The sequence below is a fragment of the Symsagittifera roscoffensis genome, chromosome 1 (assembly GCF_963678635.1).
Source record: "Symsagittifera roscoffensis chromosome 1, txSymRosc1.1, whole genome shotgun sequence".
Lineage (NCBI taxonomy): Eukaryota > Metazoa > Xenacoelomorpha > Acoela > Convolutidae > Symsagittifera > Symsagittifera roscoffensis.
The window spans coordinates 30,251,007-30,276,452 of record NC_087062.1 but is presented as its reverse complement, the minus strand read 5'-3'; the positions used below and the strand labels follow the sequence as shown (position 1 = coordinate 30,276,452).

Here is a 25,446-nt window from a genome sequence, read left to right as displayed (position 1 = left end):
CAATACTGAATAACCCGCCGGGTAAGACCATTATTTATCGAAAAGTCCAAGATAGAACGAAAAGTGAACCATTCTATAGAGTACTCAAGGATGAAATTGTAAGGGAGTCAGACCACACAGTTACCTTAAAAAATGGTAAAATAATACGTAAATCTGATTTAGCCATTAAAAGACAATGCACCCAGAAGAAACCCAGCCCGAGAAAACGAGATCAACTAGTTAGATTCTATGCGACTAAAGGACTGAGGAAAACTAGAAAACCACCGAGAAATGTCGGATTTAAAAGCTCGAGAACGACGCAAAAGAAAAGAAACCTCCAGCGGAAATTCGAAGAGCTTGATATTGCGAGGCGAAACGCGGTCATGAACAGCTCTAGAGAAACTCTCTCAGAGAGGAAGAAGAACAGAGGAAGAGATTGAGAATCCCAATAGGCCTTGAAAGTGACCAAGAATCAAGCCCGTCGGGTAAACCCGACCTTCGAAAAAGTTGCGTAAATGAAACTGGATTGACGATCGAACCACATGAAGAGATTTCAGACGATAATGCTAGCGACCTAATTTCGCTAAAAGACCTCAAGGATAAAACATTACTTGAAGCTACAAAATCGGATGAACACCTAATCTCCGACCGAACAGATCGTAAGCCAGAAATACCGGACCATGTTGAACAGAAGGTCGAGTCGGATAAGATTCCCCTGATCGACTTGGATTCTGGTGATAATGAAAGGGACCTACAAGTGACCCCACAGTTGGTTCTCTTGGACACTATGGAGGAGGCCAATCAACCGAATCAAGAAAAGCCGCTTCTTCCGGAGAACCCTGGACGGGAATTTACCGAGATTAGTGTAGAACCAATCGCCATGACGGAGGCGGAATCTAAGCAACTACACTCTGACCTTGCCACTAAAAAACCGAAACTGTCCGGTACCGCGAAGAGGAAAGCGTCATCTCCAACGAAATCACCACCTTCGAAGAAATTGTCAGAAATCTTTACACGACAGAACACCACCAGACCTATGCGAACTAGACAGCCTCCCAAGATGCTAGGCGAAAGAGTGTTTACCAGTGTAGTCGATTTAACAAATGAAGATCAGGACGGCCCATTATTTAATGCACCTAGTCCTGCCCCAGCTTACACAACGATAGAAGCAACTACCGTAGAAATGGAAAGCCACCAAGTCGACTTAGTAGACCTGACAACCTTAACACCACCCTCATCTTCGCGTCCCACGATAATTCACTTGCGGGAAGAAAGCTCTGTTTACCCAAGTGATCCAAAGCCCTCGGTAGCAGATGACCAACATACTCCTTGTAAGAAGGTCAAATTTAGTCCTGAGGTCCGTACCACTCAATTTGACCCATCGGGCCTACCCTCCGAAACCTCATCTTCAACATCTGCTCACATTGTACCTGACCCAGACTGGCTGAACACTTCCTCTATCATTTCGGCGATAGAACTCCTAGGACGGCCAATGAGGCTGGAGGAGTTAAGGAGATGGACAATTAACAAAGCGGCAAATCGGGAAACGAATGAGAAGTAGGAGTTTCAGTCTAGATGCTATCATAAACTTTCATAAACTCTTAAAAACTCTTAGTACTCTAGTATCCTGTTTATTGTTGAATGTTACTTAACATTCCATCGCCTTTAGAGTCTTATAAACTTTCAGTGCTCGCATAATACGCCAAAAAACTTAGATTACTTTGATAACACTTAAAGCTTTATTTGAGCCCCATAACCTCGCTTGAATGTCGTTAAAGTTCTCTTCCACCCATTGGGTACTACCACTGGATAACCATTAGATCTATCCATCTTAGTACTGCCTCTTATTTTGGCCTGCCTTCGGGGATATTTCCCTGCCCACCTTACTGCCTCATTCACCCCAGTGCTATTCCAGTTCCTTGCTCGTCCACAGTAACTGGCCTATATTGAATGTTACCTGACGAAATCATGCTATTTGATCTAAGGTGCTTTGTTTTTGTTCTTTTGTGTTATTACTTAAAGAATACGTCTTCCGGCCCATCGGGCCTGTTCGCACGGTCCTTCCCGAACCGTACAATCGTTCCTTCGATCTAGTAACCGTGGATTAAATTTTTGTTAGTATGAAATACGCTCTTTTGGCCCTCGGTGCTTTACCAAGATTATGTCTCTAGCAATTCAGATCCACTTTTGGGGGTCTTGGCAAACGAGCCCACTTGTCCATTCACCCGAGCGCTTAATTACTTTTATTTTCTTCTTGCGAGGCGAAAGTAATAGCTTTTAGATAAATTTTCGCGGGGAATGTAAAAAATAGTATTGTTTGACCATTTAACCTCTATACTGATCGTTGACCTTTACGTTGTTAATTTTTATACACCTGCCAAAAGCGCAACGGCTTTTGATAGACTTGGAATTTGCGCACTATCTTTTATGATATGCAACAAATCAACCGAAACTAATTCAATCTTTTTAACATCTCTTACTTTAGATAGCATCACCGTCTTTTATTTAGTCTTAAATAAAAGCCTACATTTTATCGTAGGAATCTTAATCCAACCATAGTCTTAATCTAGTCTTAGTTTAAGTGGCCACTCTTAATCACCTACGAGTGTGTTATCCTAATTTTTTAACAGTCCAAGAATATAACGAAGATTGAAAATTTCGAACCCTCAAAACTTAATTAAAAATATTGCAGGTGAAAGGTCGGTTCGAATTTGAACTCAGCTTTTGATAATTTCATCGCAGTGATTTTTTTGAAAAAAGTTTAAATGTTGGTTGTATATTCAGTCTTCTTAGTTAAATTGCCTGCATGCAATGTATCTTTTTTTAACGAAAAGTGAAATGTTTTATAAGTTTTGAGTGTAAAACATCAAAAGCTTTTAAATCAAAGCAAATGATATGTGCGCCTTGTTGATACGAGCTTTCGTTTGAGGTTGTTTGGCTTTTCTTCGTTTTTTATTTCTAAACTGCCGCTTTTGACAAACAATTTTTTGCATTCTCAGTTTTAGTAATTTTTCTCGCTTTCCGCCCAAACAATCAATGAACCTTACAAAGTGATTTTTCAAAGTCTTCTGACCCAATCAAAAACAACTACTTGGATCAATTAGATTGCATTAATTCCATTTGAACTTTTGAGCCACCAAAATCTTTTTAGAAAATAATCGAACAGTGACTGCGAAAAAACCTACCAATCACAGATCTTCTGTCACCTTTTTTGAATGTTTATTTTGGTTTTGATTTGATGCAGTGAATGAACTATTTTATTCTGCAACACCAGAAAACAAATTATGTTTTGTTGTACCGACCATTGAAACTTTGTATTCGGGTGTGTTTTAGTTTTGTTCTTTTTGTTTTCCACGCAAAATCAGATACCACAAATAATGATCGGACTGTGTTGAGTGATTTATCATATTAAAGCCCTAAAGTCGTGATTTGAACCACACTAAATTTTAAAAAAATTTTTGAAAAAATTTCCTACTGACAAGAAAAACCTGTTTGAAATTTTTGAGTTTTCGTCTTACTTTCAGCCGACTTATCATCACGCCGAAAAAAACAGCATTAAATTAAAAACTTTGTTTGTTTTACACGACTGACGAAAATGCTTAAGCTATACTTTTTCTCTCAGGTTCCTTTTTCACACAAAGCCGAAAAAACTACACTAATTGGAAAAATAATTTTATTTAATTTTTTAATGACTATGGTCGGAACCTTCTTTGCTACTGTGGTACCGCAACTGCTACTGCATTCGCAGTAACCATATTATGGCCTTGGCTTAGTTGTTCATATCGTTATCTATAAATTATATTATCTTATTATGTAAATCAAGGTCAATAATGCGTGACCTTTATTGATAGGAGATAAGAGAGAATGTCTCTCAGATCTGTGGCTCGGTGCACAGTTGAACTCAGATGAAAAAGACTATTAAACAAAACAATACGCTTTCAACCATTAAATTAACTCTTAGAAACCACGTCTGTTTTCATTATAAACCTCAGAGGTTCAGTCAGTTATCACATGGCGCAGCCAGCAGGATCCGATTTTACAGCTCAAGACAATAGGACAGAAATGGGAATCCCAGTATTCTGGGCCTCTGCAAATTCAGACCCACCCTGGAATTTCGAAACATGTTTTGTTCAGTTCCTATTAGCTGTTACGGTCAAAGAGAACGTGGATCCAGAAGTAATGTTAGAAGAACCCAAAGTTGTCCTGGAAGAACCTCTACCAGTTCCTGAACCACCAGTGCCGAAGGAGGATGCGCCTGCACTAGCAGAGAGAGAAGCCCGGAACAGATTGGCACGGGACAGAATGGTTCTAGAAAACGAAGAGCGGGTTTTGAGAGGACCTAGAGTAGGACACAACGTATTTTATCATGAAGTTGCAAAACGTTTGACATCAAGATTATTTCTCGCTTTGGGCGCAGAAGGGCAGAAAAAGTTTATTCAAAAAAACTCTTCACACAGAGATATCCAAACTGGGTTTTCGGGACATAGTGCGTTTTGCCAAAATCTCATTTGAAAAGACGAAAAGTATTACTTATGAGAGATACAAATTGTTTACACGATCTCATGAAACGAATGAAACTCTCGAATCCTTTCATGCGGCATTGAATGCAGAAGCAGCAAAGGCGGAGTTGGGAGGACTGGAAGAAGAGTTGGTGAGAGATCTATTTATTTCCCGGATGAGAAATTTTGTTTTTCAAGAAACATTAACTTTTGAAACATTTTCTCCCGAAGAAGTTCTAAAGCGTGCAATAGAATTCGAACAGAATAAACAAACTACTCGAGCATTTCAAAAGTCTTCAACGAGTACTAACAACTCAGGATTGTTTTCAAATTCACAAATGAAAATAAAACAAGAACCGGTTATGGCAATTGGAAACAAGGGGTATAACTTTAAACGACCAGGACAAAATCAGAATAGAAGAAAGCAGTATAAAAACAAGAACACTCCAAGATCTAAGCGAGATCAAAAACATTGCACGAGATGTGGTAGAGTGTTTGGAGAAGGCCATTTGAAAAATTGCCAGGCAATGGGTAAATCGTGTAAGAACTGTAACAAACCCAATCACTATGCAAAAATGTGCAGATCACAGCAAGTTAACGAAATCGCAAATGAAGATTCTAATTCGGAAGAGGAATGCAATTTAAAACAAAATTTTGATTCTTGCGACGAATTTGAGATAATGGCTGTAGAGGAAGATTTCACTTCTATTGCAAAAATTGAAAAATACATCAGCAAACGAGTATTAGCGATTGTGTCCGAAGCGAAAAACAATGAGAAGAAAGCGTTGACGGAAAAATTTGACACTATTGAGAAAATTGAGATTCGAAGGAATCCAAAATCTCATCAATTTAAAGCATTGAAAGCTTTAGTGAAAATTGATAGTCATAATTTGAATATGACTATAGACACAGGTAGTCCAGTATCACTTCTGAACTGGGCGACAACAAAACAAATTTTGGAAGGACCTACGAATTCAAAATTTATTCCAGCAGAGAAGCTGAACCTGTCCGCGCAGTTTGTGGATTTCAAAAAACGACCTGTTTTTATAGCAACAGATGGTTATCGGCAGAAGTCATAATACCGAAAATTACGAAAACTGAGGCCATTGCAAATCTCCAACCCCCCAAGTCACTAAAACAACTTAGATCTTTCATGGATAGTATTAATCATTTATCTAAATTCATCCCAAATGCGGCTAGTTTAACTGATAAACTTCGACCACTACTGAAAGAAGAGAATGAAAAAAAGAAAATGAAGAATGTTCGACTGCCAGTGAAAAAATTTGAGTGAGTCGATCAACACTCTGTAGCTTTTGAGGAAATCAAAAAGGCAGTAGCTAACAACGCTCTATTAAATTATTATGATCCATTTAAACAAACCCGAGTAATGTGCGATGCAAGTCACAGCGGCCTAGGGGCTACTCTTGATCAATGGTCCGATCAAAACGAATGGGTACCGATTGCATTTGCATCCCGGTATTTAAATTCCCAAGAAAAAAAATATTCTACTAATAAACTCGAACTGCTAGCAGTAGTTTGGGCTATAGATCGGTTCAAACATTATTTATTGGGAAAAGAATTTGTCATAGCAACAGATCACAAAACTTTAACGTCTGCTTTGGGGGAGCATAGATCAAATAAAACGTATCAATCTCGATTAACTAGGTGAGTGGACCGATTACTACCGTACCAATTTAAGGTTACCCATATTCCGGGAAGGGATATGGGTTTCGTTGATTATCTGTCGAGAGAGCCCAATGGGGAACCATGGCCGGAATCTGAATTAGATGAGAGATTTGTAGTGACTTCTATTGAAAGTTTTCACAAAGCACTCGAATGTTTGAGCAGTCGGCTTAGTGAAACAAATCAAAACATTGACATTAACATTCTAGAACATTCTGGAATAGAGAGAAAAAGAAGCCACTGTAAAGACAGCTCATCACACGGTTGCTATGGTAACCAATTTGTTCAAAACTGATCAAAACTCGACCGGAACGAAAACGGTCAAAGCTCACGTTTTCAAAGAGAACAGAATGAGAAAAACACATTGAAGCACAAGAAACAGTCGGTCAAAAACTCGGAATTAACCAAAAACTCAAACGGAAAAGATTGCATCAAAATTTCAAAACAATCGGCGGAATTTACCCAAGCGGCGTTTACAAAAAAAGATGGAGAAAAACAAATCTGGAAAGTCTAAGAAGATAATGAACAAACAAAATGGAGATCGGAGGGAGGATGAATTGACAGAGCAGGTGACGGAAACTACCTTTTTCCTGGAGACGCATGGTGAAAAGAGGAGCAGCGTGCAGTAGGCAGGACTCGGACACTTCTGATTCCGACGTGCCTCAGGTTGAGTGGAGGACAGTAAAGAAATCAAGCAAACCCAAAGGATACAAGGAAATCACATCTGGCAAATTAGCAGAGACAAATCGAATGTCATTTTGGGACCTCATGGGGGCAGACAAATCCGATAACCCGAAAAGTTTACTAAAACTCGAAGCACGAAAAGTTCTAGAAGACAGGAGCAGACGTGAACAGGAGTTGGAGACAAAAGTCCAAAGAGAGAAACCAATAATTATAGAAGTGGATCTTACAGCTGAAAGTCCGTCTGAGAGCCCAGAAGTCAGTGTGATTAAAAAGGAAAAGACAAGTCACAACTCCAGAAAAGACGACCCCTCGCCAAGGGGAGATGAGTACAGAAAATAGTCTCGACAATCTTACCAAGTTGTTCGATAGAAGTTTGTTAGCAGAGTTGACCTCGGAGGATGCTTGGATGGATAGACTTTGGCGAGTGATTAAAAGAAACGATCGTCATAGTTTCGAGTTTATGGGACCATATACAAATCCTCTCTGGCATCAACTTTCTGTGGTGGATGACTGTATATTGGTGGACAACAGGCTAGCTGTTCCGGGGCAATTGCGCCAAGCAGTGCTAAAGAGAATTCATCGCGGTCACCCAGGTCAGGAAGCGATGCTAGATGTTTCGAAATACCTGTGGTGGCCGCACATGCACAATGATATAGTCAATCTGGCGGAGGAATGCAGAAGCTGCACCCGCTATGGTAAGAATGCAAAGTACATCATTCCGAAAAATGCTACCAAACCTCTTCCACTGCTAACGCAGCCGGGTCAGGAAGTTCAGTTAGATTATGCTGGTCCACTCGAAGACTATAAAGGAAAAAAATATATTTGCTGGTAGCAATAGATAAGTACTCTAAGTTTCCGTCGGTAAAAATTACTAAATCAACAGGGGGAAAATCGTCGACGAAATTTTTTTGTTCATACATTGATATTCATGGAATACCCGAATCAATTCGAACCGATCAATTTTCCGGTTTTAAAGGTAAAACTATGCAAAATTATGGTTCTGACAATAACATTGAACAAAAATTCTGTCCAGTTGGAGATCATCGCGGATGCGGTTTAGTGGAACGTACTATACAAACCATCAAAAGAAGATTGGGAGTTATGTTACTAGATGAAAATGTAACATCAATAAAATTATTTCTTAGTACAATACTTCGTGATCTCCGATGGAGTAAACAGAAAACAATACAAATGTCGCCATTTGAAGCCCATTTTGGTAGACTACCAAAAACTGAATTTAAAATTCTGACTGATAGGTTTTTACGAAATTCTGATCGTTTAGATAAGGAACACCTGGAACGATCTGCGCTCACCGCCTCTCAACTCAAAAAGCGCATTGACCAGTCTCGCGATAGCCTAAAAATTGTCAGAAAAGGACAAAACAGCCGTGATGTGAGTCCACTATTTAAACAACAAGTTGATTTGGCTCAGGATCGGGCGAGAGCGCGGGCATTGAAGGAACTTCTGGAAGCTAATGCCAGGTGGAATCAAACCAGACGCGATACATCTGCGAATGACTTAAGACGTACGGTCGAGGAGACAAGTACGATTAACCTCGAGCTACGCAAAGAAATGTTGTACTCGTGGGAACGTGGTTTTATTGAAGATAAACCGGAAGATATCATCAGCCAACGTCAATGGTCACCCATTCTGCTCAGGAAAGATAAGGGGAGGAAAAGTAGAAAGGCTCTCACAAAGCCGTTGAAAGGAAAAGTCGTGGCAGAAACCTCCTCTACTGTCAAGACAGCAGCGGGATCCATATATCGGAAGAGTGACATTGCCAAAGCTAAGGTTGTTGTGCAGGACAAAGGTAACCATAGACGTTCCCCAACAGGAGAAGAACCTAAGAAGAAGCAACAAAAACAATCACAACGGCAATCCGACGAACAGGAGGAAGCCGAGAATAGTGGATCTGACGAGAATTTATTGCTAGAGCAGCGAAGCATAGATCCAGTAGAGGCACAGCAAAAATTCCAGGACAGCCCAACAGTGGTCACGTCAAAAGATATTCTGCAAGGTGGTGGCTTAAATCTAGCGGTGAAAAGGGCCAAACCTAACATGGCCGGACCGTTTACCAAAACATCGAAAATAAATGGGGGCACAGGCGTCAAGAATTCACGACCAACTAATCTACAGAATAAGTGCGCTGCCACGGCAGTCGAAGAAGAACCTCAGGCGTGTTCGTCAAACTCAGCGGGGGTACCAAAATCGACTTCTACTACTCACAGTAGTACAAAGAGTAAGAAAGAAATTTCCCGCAATACATCTCCAGAAACAATTCTAGTCACGTTTAACAGCAAAGAGTTAACGGCAGCGGATTGGAACCGATTGGCTGACCAAGTGCTTGAGAGAGGAGTACAGCGTACGGCGGCAGATATATTGCACTCTCAAGAAAATGCGGAAGATGGGGAAGAATCTAATAACTCTCCGGGGTTTTTGGACGAATCAGAAGTAGAAGAAACTTCTGGGCGAAAAAGCGGGAGGTCGAAAAAAGGACCGATTAGATACGGGAAACCAATTAAACATTCGGTAAGGTCGATATCATATCATACCGATCTCTTGGATTTAAAACAGGCCGCACTAGAAGCATACCGAATTAAATTAGCAAATTTCAAACCCGATGCGTCGAATTTGGTGGAAACAAAATTTGGCCTACTAGAAAAACATCTCTTTAGAAGAAAATTCGGCAGCGAGGCGCTCGATATTAACCGATCTTGGAATGCTGAGTGGCGGGTCCCACTACAATTTGAGGAAGAGCACGAAGAGAAAAACGGAAAATGATATCAAGTCAATTGCACTAGAAAGAATCAAAGTCAACAAGAAAATAAAACTCCTTAAACTGACTATTAAAACTCCTATTCATTATTATTAAAATTTGATAAAGTATTATAAAATTTTCTTGGCCGAGCGGGGTATGTGGTACCGCAACTGCTACTGCATTTGCAGTAACCATATTATGGCCTTGGCTTAGTTGTTCATATCGTTATCTATAAATTATATTATCTTATTATGTAAATCAAGGTCAATAATGCGTGACCTTTATTGATAGACGAAAAGAGAGATTGTCTCACAGATCTGTGGCTCGGTGCACAGTTGAACTCAGATGAAAAAGACTATTAAACAAAACAATACGGTTTCAACCATTAAATTAACTCTTGGAACCCACGTCTGTTTTCATTATAAACCTCAGAGGTTCAGTCAGTTATCACAGCTACTTAAACGGTAGCCGGCTATCTTTGTTTTTATTTGAGTTTTGCTGAAAAAATTTGCCCACTGAAATCTAACTTTTTTTTCTATAAACACTATAAATTTTTGTGCAGTTGTGGAGTTCGGATGTTATTTGTGGAAATGATTATTTGTCAAATCTTTCTGCATTTGTAAAAAAGGATAGCTTCTCAAAATTTTTGAAGTTTTTTATTCTCACTGGAACATGGATGATAATTACTGAAGTGTCTTTAGCCAACCTATGGAAACACAGAACTAGTTTTTCAGTTAAGCAAAATTGTTTATATGTAGTGCTTGAAAAAAAAGTGTGTTTTCTGGACTACTCATATGTGCGCATGTTTTTCAGCAAAACGATTTCATTAAAAAATGTATATTTTTTCACTGAAAACTCTACAGAATATTTTTTTAAAATGTTATTTTTCCTTTATTTGACTTTGCGCCTCCTATCAGTTAGCTAATTAAATTCTTTTTTAAATTCCAGGATTAATGACTGTTTTCATAAAATTGCCATAAAATGTATACGGCAAAAAGTGTCTTCTCTTTTCTTACCTGATATTTGACCATCTTATCCAGCACGACGACTCGACTCAATGTGTGAAAATTTCATAAATATACTGAACTATCTCAATTTTATTTCAAGTCAGTCATATGTACGGAGGCTATTGTTTATATTCAGCAGTCTGTTTTTATTTGTTTTTGACAAATTGCTGGATTATATTAAGTTTGCTGGATTGTATAATACTAAATATATTGGGATGAGGAAAAGATTACGCACTTCAGGGAAGTTTGCTGTGTTGACTTTTGGCGAAATGTCTTTTTTTCTGAAAGATGCTAGTGGAAAAAACTATTCGAATCTTTGAAAAATTCTCTTTAATCATTTAAGCTTTTTGCTTCAAAGCTGTTAACGATATATGCTTGACAAACTATTGGCGCCAAACTTTTCCTTCAGTATAAATTTAGTTTAGTTTATTATAGTTTTTAAGACCATCAAATGGTTAAGATACTGGGTACATTTTTAGAACTAAATCAAACATTTTTTTCTTACCTGTGTTTGTTCAGTTGAATGAAACGTCATATTAACAAAAATCAGTGAAAATTATTCTTTTTAAAATGGCTGGTTCAGATGATGAAAAAAGTTGTATCAGAACAATTTAATACTGTAATAAAAACTTTTAAATTTTTAGTATCGGCATGAATTGGCAGCATATTGAATACAAAGAGAGAAATCTGGTATGGTTGTTAACTTCATTACCATGCTTACTAATATTGGTAAGTTATAATTAAAGAAAAAAATATAAGCTATACTCAATTATAAATCAGTCGCATATGCAACTATTTGGAAACTGGTGTCGTTGTTTTGCTGCTGTTTGGTTGCAGTAAACTTATTTCAAACGATCATAAAATAGTACAAGACTGCTCGTATCAGGGCGAAGCAGCAGTAATAACATAAAAAATCAAATGAAAAAAAAAATGAAAATTTTTTTTTCCAAAATTTGAAATTTTTTATAAAAATCATCCCCCCACACGCCATATAAAGAACAAAAAGATAGATTTCGTTCCTTGTAACAAATCATTTATGGCAAAAAAGCTTCGTTCAACCAATTTGGAACGATTTATAAGACGGATTAAATCTCCGCTTACGCGTTAATAGCGCGAGTTATATCGCGCGTTAATTGTCCCACATTGGTCAAATTGACAATCTTTGAGCCCCCATAACTATACACAAAAAAAAGATCACGTGCGAAATAACTTTTTAAGTTATAGGTAAGAACAACAGTATCTTTCGAAGATATAAAAAACTCCGTCGAAAACTGCTCATTAAAAAGTCGAAATTTGTCTGAAAAAAACCCACCCCGAGCACAAATATTCCCTCACTTTCTTCGAAATTCGGATCAAAAATAAAAGTTAATGCAAGAACTGATTTTCAGTTTCAACCATTTTCAGCACGAAAGATTGAGTGAACATTTATTGCACAATTTAGTATCAATCAGGAGACAACAGGATACAGGGGGTTTTCAAAACAAGTTTTTTTAATTACCTCTCATTTCGGCGATAGTTAAGCTATTGAAACGATTCTTTTTGCAAGATGAAGTAAACTTTTGCCACAATCTGATTAATCATTTGATTGGGTTAAATTATCTTCTCACACATTTTTTTGCAGATTATCGAAATTGATACTGCAAACCTGATTTAAAGTAACTTGATAAAACAAACAAAACTGCTTCGATAGTTTCGAAAATGTTTTTCTTTTTAAATTTGCCTTAACTTAAGACAAAAAAAAGGGGAAAACAGAAAATTTTTAAACTCAAACAAAAGTTTTTATGCATCTATTTTTTGAGGCGTTTGGAGCCAATCAATTGTATCATTCGTTCGATTCAAATTTCGGTAGACAAAATTTCAATGGATATAAAAAACATCAAATGACTTTTCATGTAATTTTGGTCAACTTTGTTCATTTTCCTATCATTTTTAGTCTGAGTTTAACCAAAATTGAAAAAAGAACTCGAGAATTTTAGCTCTGTTTGTTGCATCATTAACTATAAATCAGGGCTGCAGTGGTTTGTCAACCTCATAAATTGAGTAGAGAAAAAGATTGATGAACAATACAGTTGAAAATTAAATTGAAGAATTAATTTGAAAAACTCGATTGCCGAGCGAAATAATTTTGAATAATTCGAAACAAGTGTTGAAAATTGTGAAATATTTGATTGACCCCTATTGAGTAAGAAAAAAGTGCTTTAAAAAACTGATCTATGAGACCCTATTTTGTTTTCAGGATGCTTTATTGGTCCTTATTTATGCATCTAGTGATTTCAGACTTGGCAAGGTAGATTTATGCATCTTAGACTTGGTAAGGTAGTTCGGGAGAAAAATGAATTCTGCAAAAATTGCAAAAATAATTTCCTAATGAAACAAAAATTGACTCAAAAAACTAGGAATCATAGCTTCTTCAGGAAAATTCTTGCAACTGTTCCTTTGACTGAAACCTCAATTTTAGATTTTGAGCGGTAGTTTATAAAAATAGACAAAAACGGTCCAAAAGTTAACAAATATGAATTTTTTCTAAAAATTATATATATTTTTTCAATATAAAAAAAGAAAACCAGCTGTAACAGCAATAAAAACAAAATTTGTTGTATCCTTTGTGTTACAAATCCTAAAAATGGCAAGTTAGTTTTTGAAAACCGTCAAAAATTTTTCAAAAAAACGGTCAAAAGCTTCGAATTTTACCAAAAAACATGTTTTTTTTTCTATTTCATTAAAATTATTTTGTGTTCATTTAAGCAGAGAAAAAATGACAGTTAACTTGAAAATCACAGAACAATATCAAAAAAAAATCAAAAAAACTTTCCAAAAATGGTCAAAGAAACAAAAATTTGATTTCCGAAAAATCAAATTTTTGACTCTTTGACCATTTTTAGAAACTTGTTGAATTTTCCCGTAGCAATTTTTCTCTGCAAAAAAGGAAAAATTATCTGATGCAGAGAATGTCCCTGAAAATCTTTTTTTCCTTTAAACTTTTGATATAACAACTGACAAACATTTTTCCGAAAAAAATCCAAACTTTTTGATAACCAATCAAAATCTCAAGTAAAGCTGGCTTTTTCGAAATCTAATACTTTTCATCTAAAAGCTAGGAAGCAACTGCGTACGCCGAGAAAGTTCCCAACATTGTTTTTCTGCATAGATTTGTTAAACCTGAGTTTGGTAGAGTCAAAATGTCTAAATGCCAAAAAATTGTCGTCGTTTAGGCCATACTTTACTTAAACGAGAAGCAAGGTCAAAACGGTTTGCGCAAGTTTGATTACCATAACTATTTTTTTCCATTGAACCCTTAATTCCAGATTTGCGACAGCTATTTTTGAGAAAAATTGTAAACGTATCGAAAATTGACCAAACTTCAAAAATTGCTCAACATCATAACCTAAAAATTTTACCAAGAATTCGTTTTCAAAAAATGAGTAAAAACCACACAAAAATTATCGAAAAAAAACAAGCACCTTACAAGGTGCAATTAAAAGTAACAAGTTGCTGCGCAAGTAGCACAGAAACCTATTCAAAGATTATTTAACAACAACCTATTCAAAGATTATTTAATAACTTTTCGAACTGATCAAAAAAACTCAATGACTCAGATACAACTGGACTAATTGTTTTGATTAGGTTGTTGCACTGGTTGTAACTGTTAAATCTTGGTTAATCTTCAGGGGTTCAGTCGTAGTTTAAAAACTGATTCATAAACTATAAATTATAAGGAGTGAGATGTTTCCAAAAAAATGATATTTTTATTTTACAAATCAGTTTCTGATCAATATTTTCAGTTTTTGATCAATTTAAAGAAAAAAAATTTAAAATTGCTTACACTCGAAATATTTTTTTGAGATTTTATTTTGAATATTACATACATTTTTATAAACTGATCAAAATTGTACAGCTCAAGCTCTCACATGTTCTCTCTCAAAAATTTTATTGGGCTCCCCACAATTGATTTAGTTTTAAGACTGATATTGACGCTGGTGCTGTTTTTAACTTTGGTAATGATCTCAACCCAAGCAAGCCATCAGTTAACTATTATAAACTAACTGGTTGTCTCATTTGTTCCGACCACTAAAGTGGGGAGGAACTTTTTCATCGATGGTGCTATGATTTTTTGTCTGCATTTTACAGTTTGCTCACGCTAAAAAACTTATCGCATACAAATTATCAGTTTGTGTCGAGTGATGTATCATATTGAGCAATTTTGTATCGAAATTTATTGGCTGGATGTTCGTTTTTTTTAAAATAATAATTTAGAATTTGTAAAGCGACAGAAATTTCAAAAAACTCATACACAAGTTCTGTTTAGTTCCATAGTTCCATAAAAATGAAACAATCATCAGTTTTGAGTTTTGGAGAACTTTTTTTGTGACCTTAAACTATCAATTTTCTACACCAAAGTTGCTTGTTATTTTTGCAAAGGGTTGTTTATTTTATTGCAAAAATGACTGAAGATATTTTAAGAAGTTTCAAAATTAGTTGCTTAGCACTAAATTGTCGTTGAGATTTTTATGATATGTTTTGAACTCATGCTTTTTCACTTTTTTTCTGTACCTATTTTGGCCATTCGGCCTAAATTTTTTAGGCCATGTTGTTCCGCAATGACGAAAAATTTTTGCACCAACCACAGTATTTGTCCTCAACATAGCATGTAGTGAGAAGTTTTATCAAATTTTGAAAAAAACTGTCGAATTTTAAGGGTTCTCAGAACAACCAGGACATCGAATTGATACGACCAGTCAGTGTGGTTGTTTTCCAATTTTGAAAATTCTTTGGTCAAATATTGTTTGTTCGCTTTTCTATAAAAGATCGTAACAATGGTCAATGCTATGTATATGATTCTTAGCTTGACGCTAATGATGTTTTTTTTGACACTCAGTAATGATCTCGACGTGAGCAAGCCATCATTTAACCCATCAAAAACTTACTGTTTGTCATATTTGTTCCGACAACCAAATTGAGGAGCAATTTTGTCATCAGTGGTGTAATTTTTCACTTTTTATATTCGATGTATGTAAGATTAAGTATCACTAACTATCATCAGAAAAGTTTGAGTGATGTATCTCAGAAAAATTTTTAAGTTGATCAACACTGCAATTTTTTTTCGGAATTTTTTTTTATTGTTGAGAAAATTTTGGTTTGAATTTTATTAATATTAGTCTAAGTAAGGGCAAGTAAGGCCAGCAGGTAACGCGAAAAGCGCATTATTAAAATTCATCTAATCTTTTGAACTTTAAGACCTGCGAAAAAATATTTTCAGAGTTTACCCTAGCGCATCTCCAGCTCTAAGAATTGCTTGTTGATTTTTGTAGAACTAGATGTACTCCCGTAAAACATTTGATAAAGATCTCGGATCCTGTAAAATTATCTGCACAAACCACGTACAAAACAACGAATGATATTGAAAAAAAGAAAAAAAAAGAAATTTCTCAATTTCAAAACTTTGTGTTCGAAACTTTCTGTGCTACTTGCGCAGCAACTTGTTACTTTTATTTGCACCTTGTAAGGTGCTTGTTTTTTTTCGATAATTTTTGTGTGGTTTTTACTCATTTTTTGAAAACGAATTCTTGGTAAAATTTTTAGGTTATGATGTTGAGCAATCACAAAAAAAATTTGTGCTAACCATAGTATTTGTCCTCAACATAGCATTTAGTGAGAACTTTTATCAAGTTTTGAAAAAAAAACCGTCGAATTTTAAGGGTTCTCAGAAAATTCAGGGCATCGCCTTGATACGATTTGAAAATTCCTTGGTCAAAATTTGTTTGTTTGCTTTCCTGTAAAAGATCGTAACAATGGTCAATGCTTCGTATATAATTCTTAGCTTGACGCTGATGCTGTTTTTTATACTCAGTATTGATCTCGGCCTGACTGATTACTTTTATTTTCACCTTGTAAGGTGCTTGTTTTTTTTGATAAATTTTGTGTGGTTTTGACACTTTTTTTGAAAATGAATTCTTTGTAACTGTTTTTTCTTACTTTAGAAAAACATGGCGGAAAATTTGTGTAGAGTAGTAGAGTAACGTTTTTTCTCAAATTTCGATTTATAAAACAGCAATTTCTGGACGACGAATTCAGTTTTGTAACCATCCGAAAAAAATTGACCTGTTCAGCTCAAATTGAAAAAGATATTTTCTCTGCGATCACTTTTCTCAAAGTTATGTTGGTTTAGAATTAACGCGCGATATAACTCGTTGAAGTAAAGCTAAAGCGGTGATGTTATCAGGCTCAAATAATATATTAAAGGGTTAAAGCACATTTTTTTGTTTATCTGTTTCTGACAAAAACTTGATCGTTTTGTACTTTAAACAATATCGGCATCAAGTTTCTCATCGCCAATATACACCAAGCTTGCGGCGATTGAGCGCTGGGAATAGGCAAATATTTTGGTCAAAATTTTTCAAACATGCAGAGCAAATGCATCAATTAATATATCCAGCGTACCGCATATTTTCAATAGCCCAACGCATTATTTAAATGATATCATTTTCCTATGCCAATCAAAACTCAGCATTTCGCATGTTGGCTTTTTTGCTTAAGTTTGTCATTTAATTTTAGGGGGTCATGGACCATTTGCTTAAATTAGAGGATAGGATTTTTTTTCATGGGCCTTTGATTTTGAAAAAGTTTGCACTCCATGTAATTTTACTCATCCGACAAAATACAATCAAATGTGACACAAAAGGCTTCTGGTTTTGTGGATTGATTTCTTCAGCTGTCGGAGCTTCAGGATTTTTCAATGTCTGTTATGATTGGTTTGTCTTTGTTGTTTCGGTTTTATTTTTGGTTAAACGCCGACTAAATGTTTCGGATAACTAAGAGCTGCTGTAAAAAAATTTTTATAGACTGTTCTCGAGATGATGAAAATTTGGTTCTCTCTTTTACGTTATCTTCTAACCCTGCAAAAATCTCGGATCGTGGTCTGTTCAGACGCTTTGAGGTTCAATTTACCTTATTTTGATGAATACTCGATGTTTGTTTATCGAAACTAGTTTCTATAAAATATGTTTGCTATCTAAATCAAACTAAATAAAACTTGAACTTCAATCACTGTTCCCACTAAGCAAAATGATTTTGCTTTGCAGCAGCATTTTCTTTATTTTAAAGGGTAAGTTTTCTTTCTTTTGTATACATGGAGAAAAAACTTTTCTCTTTCAATCACTGAAAGAAAGAAGCTCTTAGCATCATTTCAATTCAATTTACCAGATAAATTTCGAGATGTCTAAAAACTTTCTTTTGACAGCAAAATTAGGCTGAACTTTGTTTTTTGAAAATTAAACAATTTTCAGAAGGTGTTCAAGTTTTGCCAATTTGGCCTATTTCGTTTAATTATTTGCAATATATTTAGTGATAATACCGCATAAGTGGAGATAGAACCCGTCTAAGAAATCGTTCCAAAATAAACTAAACTATTAAGGCTTTTTGGTAAATTTAATACTGTTCTATATGCAGAAGATTTTACTTTGTACTTTAGATAGCCTGTAGAGCAATGAGTCAAATAAGGCTATATAAGTTTCCAATTTTTCTGATTTTTTTGGAAATTTAATCCTTTTTTTTAAAGCGAACACTTGCTGCATAATCTTTAAAGTGCAGTCGAAACATTCAAAGCTTTGCCATGACACAAGCAGTCTTCTGCTCCGACTTTCGAAGAAAACAAAATATTATTTCTGCTTGGTGTGTTTTTTATTCTGTCAATTTTAGGCGATCGAAATCATAGTTTCTAGTTTTCTAAAAATTTTTATGCCCAGTGAAAATATCGACTCCCGAAATTAAAATTTTAAAAAAATATATTTTACCTCCGATCATTTTTCGCAAAGTATTGGGAGTTTGAAATTTGCCAATTTGGCCATGCTCTGGGCTAATTTATGCCTCTATAAAGATTTTATTCATAATCCTGAAAGCGTAACGCGATTTATTGCGCACAAAAAAGTTGTTCCAGATTGGATTGAGGCTAGCTGGTCGTTCGTATTAATTTCTTACGACTCAAATCTTCCCAGTTCATTTTTGATATTGTCCAAAATTTATAGTTTTTTTCCCCAAAAAACTATTGGAGATGAATTAAGGGGCAGTCGGAACATTCAGGGTTTTGCTCTGATATACGAGCAGTCTTGTTAACGAGTTTACTTTCAATCAATTATAATGGCAATAGAATCAATTTAATGGCCTAAGTTTCGTAATCAATTGTTATGGATTATTATCGTCTTGGAAATACAATATTATCGATTATGATCTATTTTATTTACTTCCGGGAAGTTACTGTGGATGAAAATTTTAGGACGTCAACTTTTCAAAACGAAGATTTTAAAAAATTTTTGACACGTTTTTTATGAAATTTTCCTAAAACTAACGAATGTCTGAAAGGACATTAACTGCTCAAGATGTTGAAAGCTTTCTGTTTTTGATTCATTCAGTGGGAGTGACTCTGTGTACTGTGCCTGGATCCTTAAATTCATCTAGTGGAGCTGCAGATGGCCCCAGGTGGATGTCGCAGCAGTTCGTCTTGCCCAACTTCCTATCTTTCTTCGGACTCAGATGTCGTCAGATGAAGTATGTGCAGGTATAAGATTCCTTGAGCAAAAGGAGAACTTCAGAATCAGACGCTTTTTCATATCGATAGCTTACTTAGGAAAAATTTCGTTATTGGGTATACTTTGGCCAATTAATTGGATAAATCACAAGAAAAACAAAAAATAATCTGGCACCATATACCGAGTTTTCTGACACACCAAGAGTTATACATCAGTTCCCATGCCCAATTAATTATAGTTTGCTTAATTTGATTGAAACTCCAGTCTTGCCTAGTCTTGCATCTTCTTAAAACCTACACTGGAGTTGAAAAACAAAATGGTTCCCATTAACTATTATAAATTCGAAACTTGAAGGTAAAAAGATATTTCTTCCTGTTTACTTATTAGTTCAATTTTTCCATAACACAAACAGTGGTGCCTCTTGAATTATGAAAGCAGAATCATAGTGCCTGATTTCGATTCAATGAAATCAATCAAAGCCAAAATGGCAGTCTCAAAAGCTATCATGAATATCAATCATCTATATTTGGACGGAAAAAAGTACTTCATTTTCTCCTTTTATTTATTTTTTTCTTTTCTTAATTGCTCTTTTCTTGATTTTTTCAGCCAGATGTTCTGTCTGTCGGGTGTTTATTTTGGTTTGGACAGAGTGAGTGATCGGCTGCCAAGGGAGAGTGACTTGAGAGTGATAGAGATGGCCGTGAGACCATCGTACAAACTCATCAACTGGTACCCCTTTCTCAGACAAAACCCCTCAGGTATATTGTAGCAACGAACATCAGCATACGCTTCATACACTAAAAACAAAGAACATTTTATGATTTGACAGCCATTATACAATTTCTATCAGTCTGCGGTCGAGCTATTTTTTTGCATTTTCATTATTCAAGCCATTTTTACTATTCACATTTTTTGATTGAATTTGAAACCAATGTTTTTCTTTTTAACCACAGTACATTTTCGAAAACTGTTTGCCTCGAAGACTAAAACATTTAGTATTGAGCTTGTTGTGATTTGTTCTATTATGTTATTCTTTTGACCTTCGGTTTTGATCAGATCAAAACCATCGCCAATCGAGCATTGGTCGATAATTACACTGTGCTTGTTAGTTTTAGAATATACATTTCAATTCAACACATTTCTCTAGGTAGCTTAGATATCTAGTTAGAACTTTTTAATATGGTGCAGTCAAAGGAATCGAATCTGCGGAGATTTCCTTCAGTCTGGGCAAACCACCCTATGGAACCAATGGAACCATTGGAACTTCAATTGGCAATAATAGCTGAAGAAAATCTGGCATCGACAATCTTAGCGGATTGTGGGTCCCAGAAAGCCAAATTAACTTTTTGGAGCAGGAAACAGGAAGTGAGCAAGACACAGAAACTGCCAGTCAGAAAGCACGGAAAAAGAATGCGATGGAAGTACATGAATTTTTGAACATTTCTGGGAATTGTTGACAAACCTAGCCACCTCAGAGGGACCGACAAAGCGAAAGGGGTGAGATATGTCATTTTGCCCCATGAAGAATAGTGAAAACCAACGGAAGCTGTTGTCAGCAACCATCAGTCCTTCAGAAGCTTTAAGTCAGGCCTCTCATTGAAAAAATGGCTAATTTAACAATCAAAGTCTAAGGAGCATGGCGAGATCAACGACCAACAAAACGAATTTTAAGTCTTAAAAGTTAAATAATCATATAAAGAAAAAACTAAGTCTCCTTATTGAAAGAAGTAATTAATATATGGAACGCGGCAATCCCTTAACGAAGCGACACTTGAAGCTCTGTTCAGCGAAGTAATTATTTGTAATAATTGTAAACACAAAGGACGCTTTGCGGAACTCTGTATATCGGAAAACACTCGACCCACTGTGAGTAACCCAAAGGATAAAGTCTATATTGATAATCGTACTTAATTCCACTGCAGATTCCTGGAGCGGAAACCCAGAAACCTTTGAAGTAATAAACGCCTGGAATGAGAACAGTCAGAGCAACAATGACAATTTTTCAGTGCTAAGTGTAAGAACAATTTACGATCAGAATGGAATAGAGACCAAGAAACTACTGAAGACAGGGCTAGATTTAAAGATGATTATAAATGTGAAAAACCTGTAGATTCAGCAAGCCCAGTTAGTTTCGTCAAAATAAATTTATTATATGTGTTCAAGTTAAAATGCCCCAAGCTGAGAATCTACCCAGTGGAGAAACGGTTATAAGAGCTATATTGCGTATTCATTGACGACACAATCAACATCTAGGGGAAACTTACTGTCAAGACTCAATCCAAGGGGGTGATTTGCAAAGAAAATCCCTTCTGCATCATGAAAGGACAGGAACGGGACATTTCGGGCAATTTGCCGAATCTAAGAGTATAAGTGAAACCGAAGAAATATCCACAGCCGATCAGTCCAGTCAGCCACCTACCGGGGGAGAGTAAGCTGTATAAGCTATTTTTTTAGCAGATCAATTTTCCATGAAACTTAGGACTTCTTCAAAAGAATTGCCAACACACCCATTGATAAAAAAGTTGTTCACTTCCACTCCCCTTTTAAACCTGTAAGAAGTAAAAGCAGAAGAGTTCGGTTACGATTGCTATCAGGGTTAAATGAGATATTGAAAAAAATAGGAATCGAGGGACAAATAACAAAACTTGAGAAACGATACGAAGAATGCTTTGTAATTCCAATTAAATCACTAGATAAAGATACGGCTCGGTTAAGTTGGCATTAGATTCAAAACTAATCAACGATCAGATTTTCAAAAAGAAAAATCACATGCCAATTTTACACGAACTGATAAACACAATTGCGTTCAGCTGTCGAAAAATCCGGCCAGCCGACCAGTGGGTCTGCTTTGGTAAACTCAATCTAAAAAACACATAGAGTCAACTCAAGTTTTGCGAGAAAAACAAATAAACATTGTAGCTTCGCCATCATAGGGCCACTTTTAAACTGTTTTTATGGACAGGGCAAAAAACCAAATGAAATTCAAAGAGTCATGGAATGACTTTTAAAACGGAGAACGTTCACAAAATGTTACGTACACGATATACTATTAGCTTATGAGAGAACCATAGGAAAAAATAGATCAATTGTGCAACGAATTTTTTCTGTCTTAAAAAAATATTACGGAAATATTATGCGGAAAAAACAGAATTGTTGGGTTTCAAAACTCTGGTTTTAGGTCGGTAAAGCTGACGCAATAAGAAACCTCCGAATACTAACGAATATCTCCGAATTTCATTCAATTTTCTGTTTCATGAGCCAATAATTTGAATCCGTCCCAAATCTTTCAGTTTTGAGTTCGCCGCTACAAACTCTTCTGATCAAAATTAGTGTATCATTGGGACAAAATCCACTCGATGGCGTTAAAGAAACTGAAAGCAGAAATTGTAATTAAAACAGAAAAAACCACTTCGCCATAAAAGAAAAGGCAAGACTGAAGACAGACGTCTCACATATTGGGTGCTACCCTTGGAAAAATTCCAGCAGGGAGTATAAAACATTGCATTCTCTTCAAGATTTTTAAATGGCCGTGTAACGAAAAACTCAACCAACGATTTGGGTTTTTTACGCGTAGTATGGGCCGCCAAACCTTTAAAATTACCTTTATGACTCAGAATCCGAAACTGTTTCAGACCATCAGGCGTTACTGTCAGCCCTTTGACCAAATCATAGTAACATCACAATGGACAGTACACAAACCCATTGGATAAACGGTTTTTCTATTTTTCAATTTCAAAAGTTTTCATTCACCTGGAAAAAAATGGATTTTACAAATCTTATTTCTAGATTTACTTCTGGCAAATTTGTTACTTCCTCCTATTTTGGCGAAGAATTTGTCGTAGTTGCTATAGACAAAACTCGGGAAAAACATCTAATAGAACTTGTATTAAATCCTTAAACCAATTTAGTTGATCAAACTTCCGTCGCTGTAAAGGCAATTAAAAATCATAAAATCCCGCGGCAAGCGGAAAAATCGAGCAGTCTATTTGGCAGATTTTAATGAGAGCGCAATAGTTTCTTATATGCTTAGAATTTTTGCTGATATTATCTCGTGTATTGCTCAGTCAAAAAAAACTTGCATTAATTTTTATGCTAGTGCGGAGAATTGTTCATCTAATTGCTAAATCTGGATAAACCAAAATTTAATATTAAAACATTTTCATTTACGAACAAAGCGTTACTTCATCTCATTTGGTTAAACTAGTACCAACAGATCAGAGAAAGCCAAAAAATCAGAAGCTTTAGTAATTGTCCATGAGGTACCCAACAAAGCCCTTAAGTTTAAAGATGCACCTTATCACAACGCGAATCATCTGCGACCTGATAGGAACAATGAAGAGTCACCGACCGATGAGCACACTCGGAATATACATGAGAAACTTTGAGAAGGATCGTCATAGAATAGACGAAACCTTAATTTTGTTTAACAAATTAAGCGAGAAAACAAGAAAATAAAGTAACTAGCATATTAGGGGGCGGCGCCACAGGCACGTGTCACTTTTAAGCTTGTGTTATGGACAGGGTGAAACGTCTAATGAACTTCAAAGAGTCATGGACTGACTTTTAATAGCGGGGACGTTCAGAAACTGTTACGTAGACGATATACTATTACTCAATGAGGGAACCATAGGAAAAGTTAGATCAATTGTGCAAGGAATTTTTTCTGTCTTAAAAAAATAATATAGCAATAAAACGGAAAAATGTGCTTTTTTTAAAAGTAAATAGATTGGTTGGGTTTCGAAACTCTTAAGCCAGAATTTGATTTGAGGTCGGTAAAGCAGACGCAAAAACCTTCGAATAGCGAGAAACATCTCCGAATTTCATTCAGTTTTCTGTTTCAAGAAACCAATAGTTTGAATTTGTACCAAATATTTCAGTTTTGAGTTCACCGTTACGAACTCTGCTGAATCAAAGTTAGTGTACCATTGTGACAAAATCCACTCGATGGCAATAAAGAAACTGAAAGCAGAAACTATAAATATTAAAGAAAAGAGCGACTTCGCCATAAAACAAAAAACAAGACTGAAGACGGACGCCTCCCATGTTGGGTGCTACCCTAGAACAATTTCAACAGGGAGTATAAAACCATTGCATTGTCTTCAAGATTTTCAAATGGCCGTGTAACGAAATACTCGACCAGCCATTTGGAATCTTTAGCCGTAGTATTGGCCGCCAATTATATAAAACTGTCTCTGTGGCTGAGAACCCGAAATTGGTAAGAGATCAAAACTAGTCAACAATAAGATTTTCAAAAAGAAAAATCACATGCCAATTTTACACGAACTGATAAATACAATTGCGTTCAGCTATCGAAAAATCCGACCAGCCAACCAGTGGGTCTGCTTTGGTAAACTCAATCTAAAAAACACATAAAGTCAACTCAAGTTTTGCGAGAAAAACAAATAAACATTGTAGCTTCGCCATCATAGGGGCGGCACCACAGGCAAGTGCCACTTTTAAACTGTTTTTATGGACAGGGCAAAAAACCAAATTAAATTCAAAGAGTCATGGAATGACTTTTAAAACGGAGAACGTTCACAAAATGTTACGTACACGATATACTATTAGCTTATGAGAGAACCATAGGAAAAAATGGATCAATTGTGCAACGAATTTTTTCTGTCTTAAAAAAAAATATTACGGAAATATTATGCGGAAAAAACAGAATTGTTGGGTTTCAAAACTCTGTTCTTAGGTCGGTAAAGCTGATGCAATAAGAAACCTCCGAATACTAACGAATATCTCCGAATTTCATTCAATTTTCTGTTTCATGAGCCAATAATTTGAATCCGTCCCAAATCTTTCAGTTTTGAGTTCGCCGCTACAAACTCTTCTGATCAAAATTAGTGTATCATTGGGACAAAATCCAGTCGATGGCGTTAAAGAAACTGAAAGCAGAAATTGTAATTAAAACAGAAAAAACCAGTTCGCCATAAAAGAAAAGGCAAGACTGAAGACAGACGTCTCACATATTGGGTGCTACCCTTGGAAAAATTCCAGCAGGGAGTATAAAACATTGCATTCTCTTCAAGATTTTTAAATGGCCGTGTAACGAAAAACTCAACCAACGATTTGGGTTTTTTACGCGTACTATGGGCCGCCAACCCTTTAAAATTACCTTTATGACTCAGAATCCGAAACTGTTTCAGACCATCAGGCGTTACTGTCAGCCCTTTGACCAAATCATAGTAACATCACAATGGACAGTACACTAACCCATTGGATAAACGGTTTTTCTATTTTTCAATTTCAAAAGTTTTCATTCACCTGGAAAAAAATGGATTTTACAAATCTTATTTCTAGATTTACTTCTG

General features: G+C 35.9%; 2 protein-coding genes across 2 annotated transcripts in view; one reads left to right on the top strand and one right to left on the bottom strand.

The window, feature by feature from the left end:
• Positions 1–11,218, bottom strand: part of LOC134856313 (galactosylceramide sulfotransferase-like) — a gene marked incomplete in the record, with an annotated part of 28,968 nt that extends 17,750 nt beyond the window's left edge. The window contains 1 exon segment of the mRNA XM_063872678.1: positions 11,116–11,218. Within this exon segment, the coding sequence (XP_063728748.1) occupies positions 11,116–11,145 (30 nt within the window).
• A 6,417-nt stretch (positions 11,219–17,635) lies between these two features.
• LOC134856706 (uncharacterized) overlaps positions 17,636–25,446 on the top strand; it is a 33,936-nt gene continuing 26,125 nt past the window's right edge. The window contains exons 1-3 of the mRNA XM_063872979.1: positions 17,636–17,712; positions 19,016–19,151; positions 19,739–19,890. Coding sequence (XP_063729049.1) covers positions 17,673–17,712; positions 19,016–19,151; positions 19,739–19,890 — 328 coding nt within the window. The 5' untranslated portion in view covers positions 17,636–17,672. The remainder of the gene's footprint in view (positions 17,713–19,015; positions 19,152–19,738; positions 19,891–25,446) is intronic.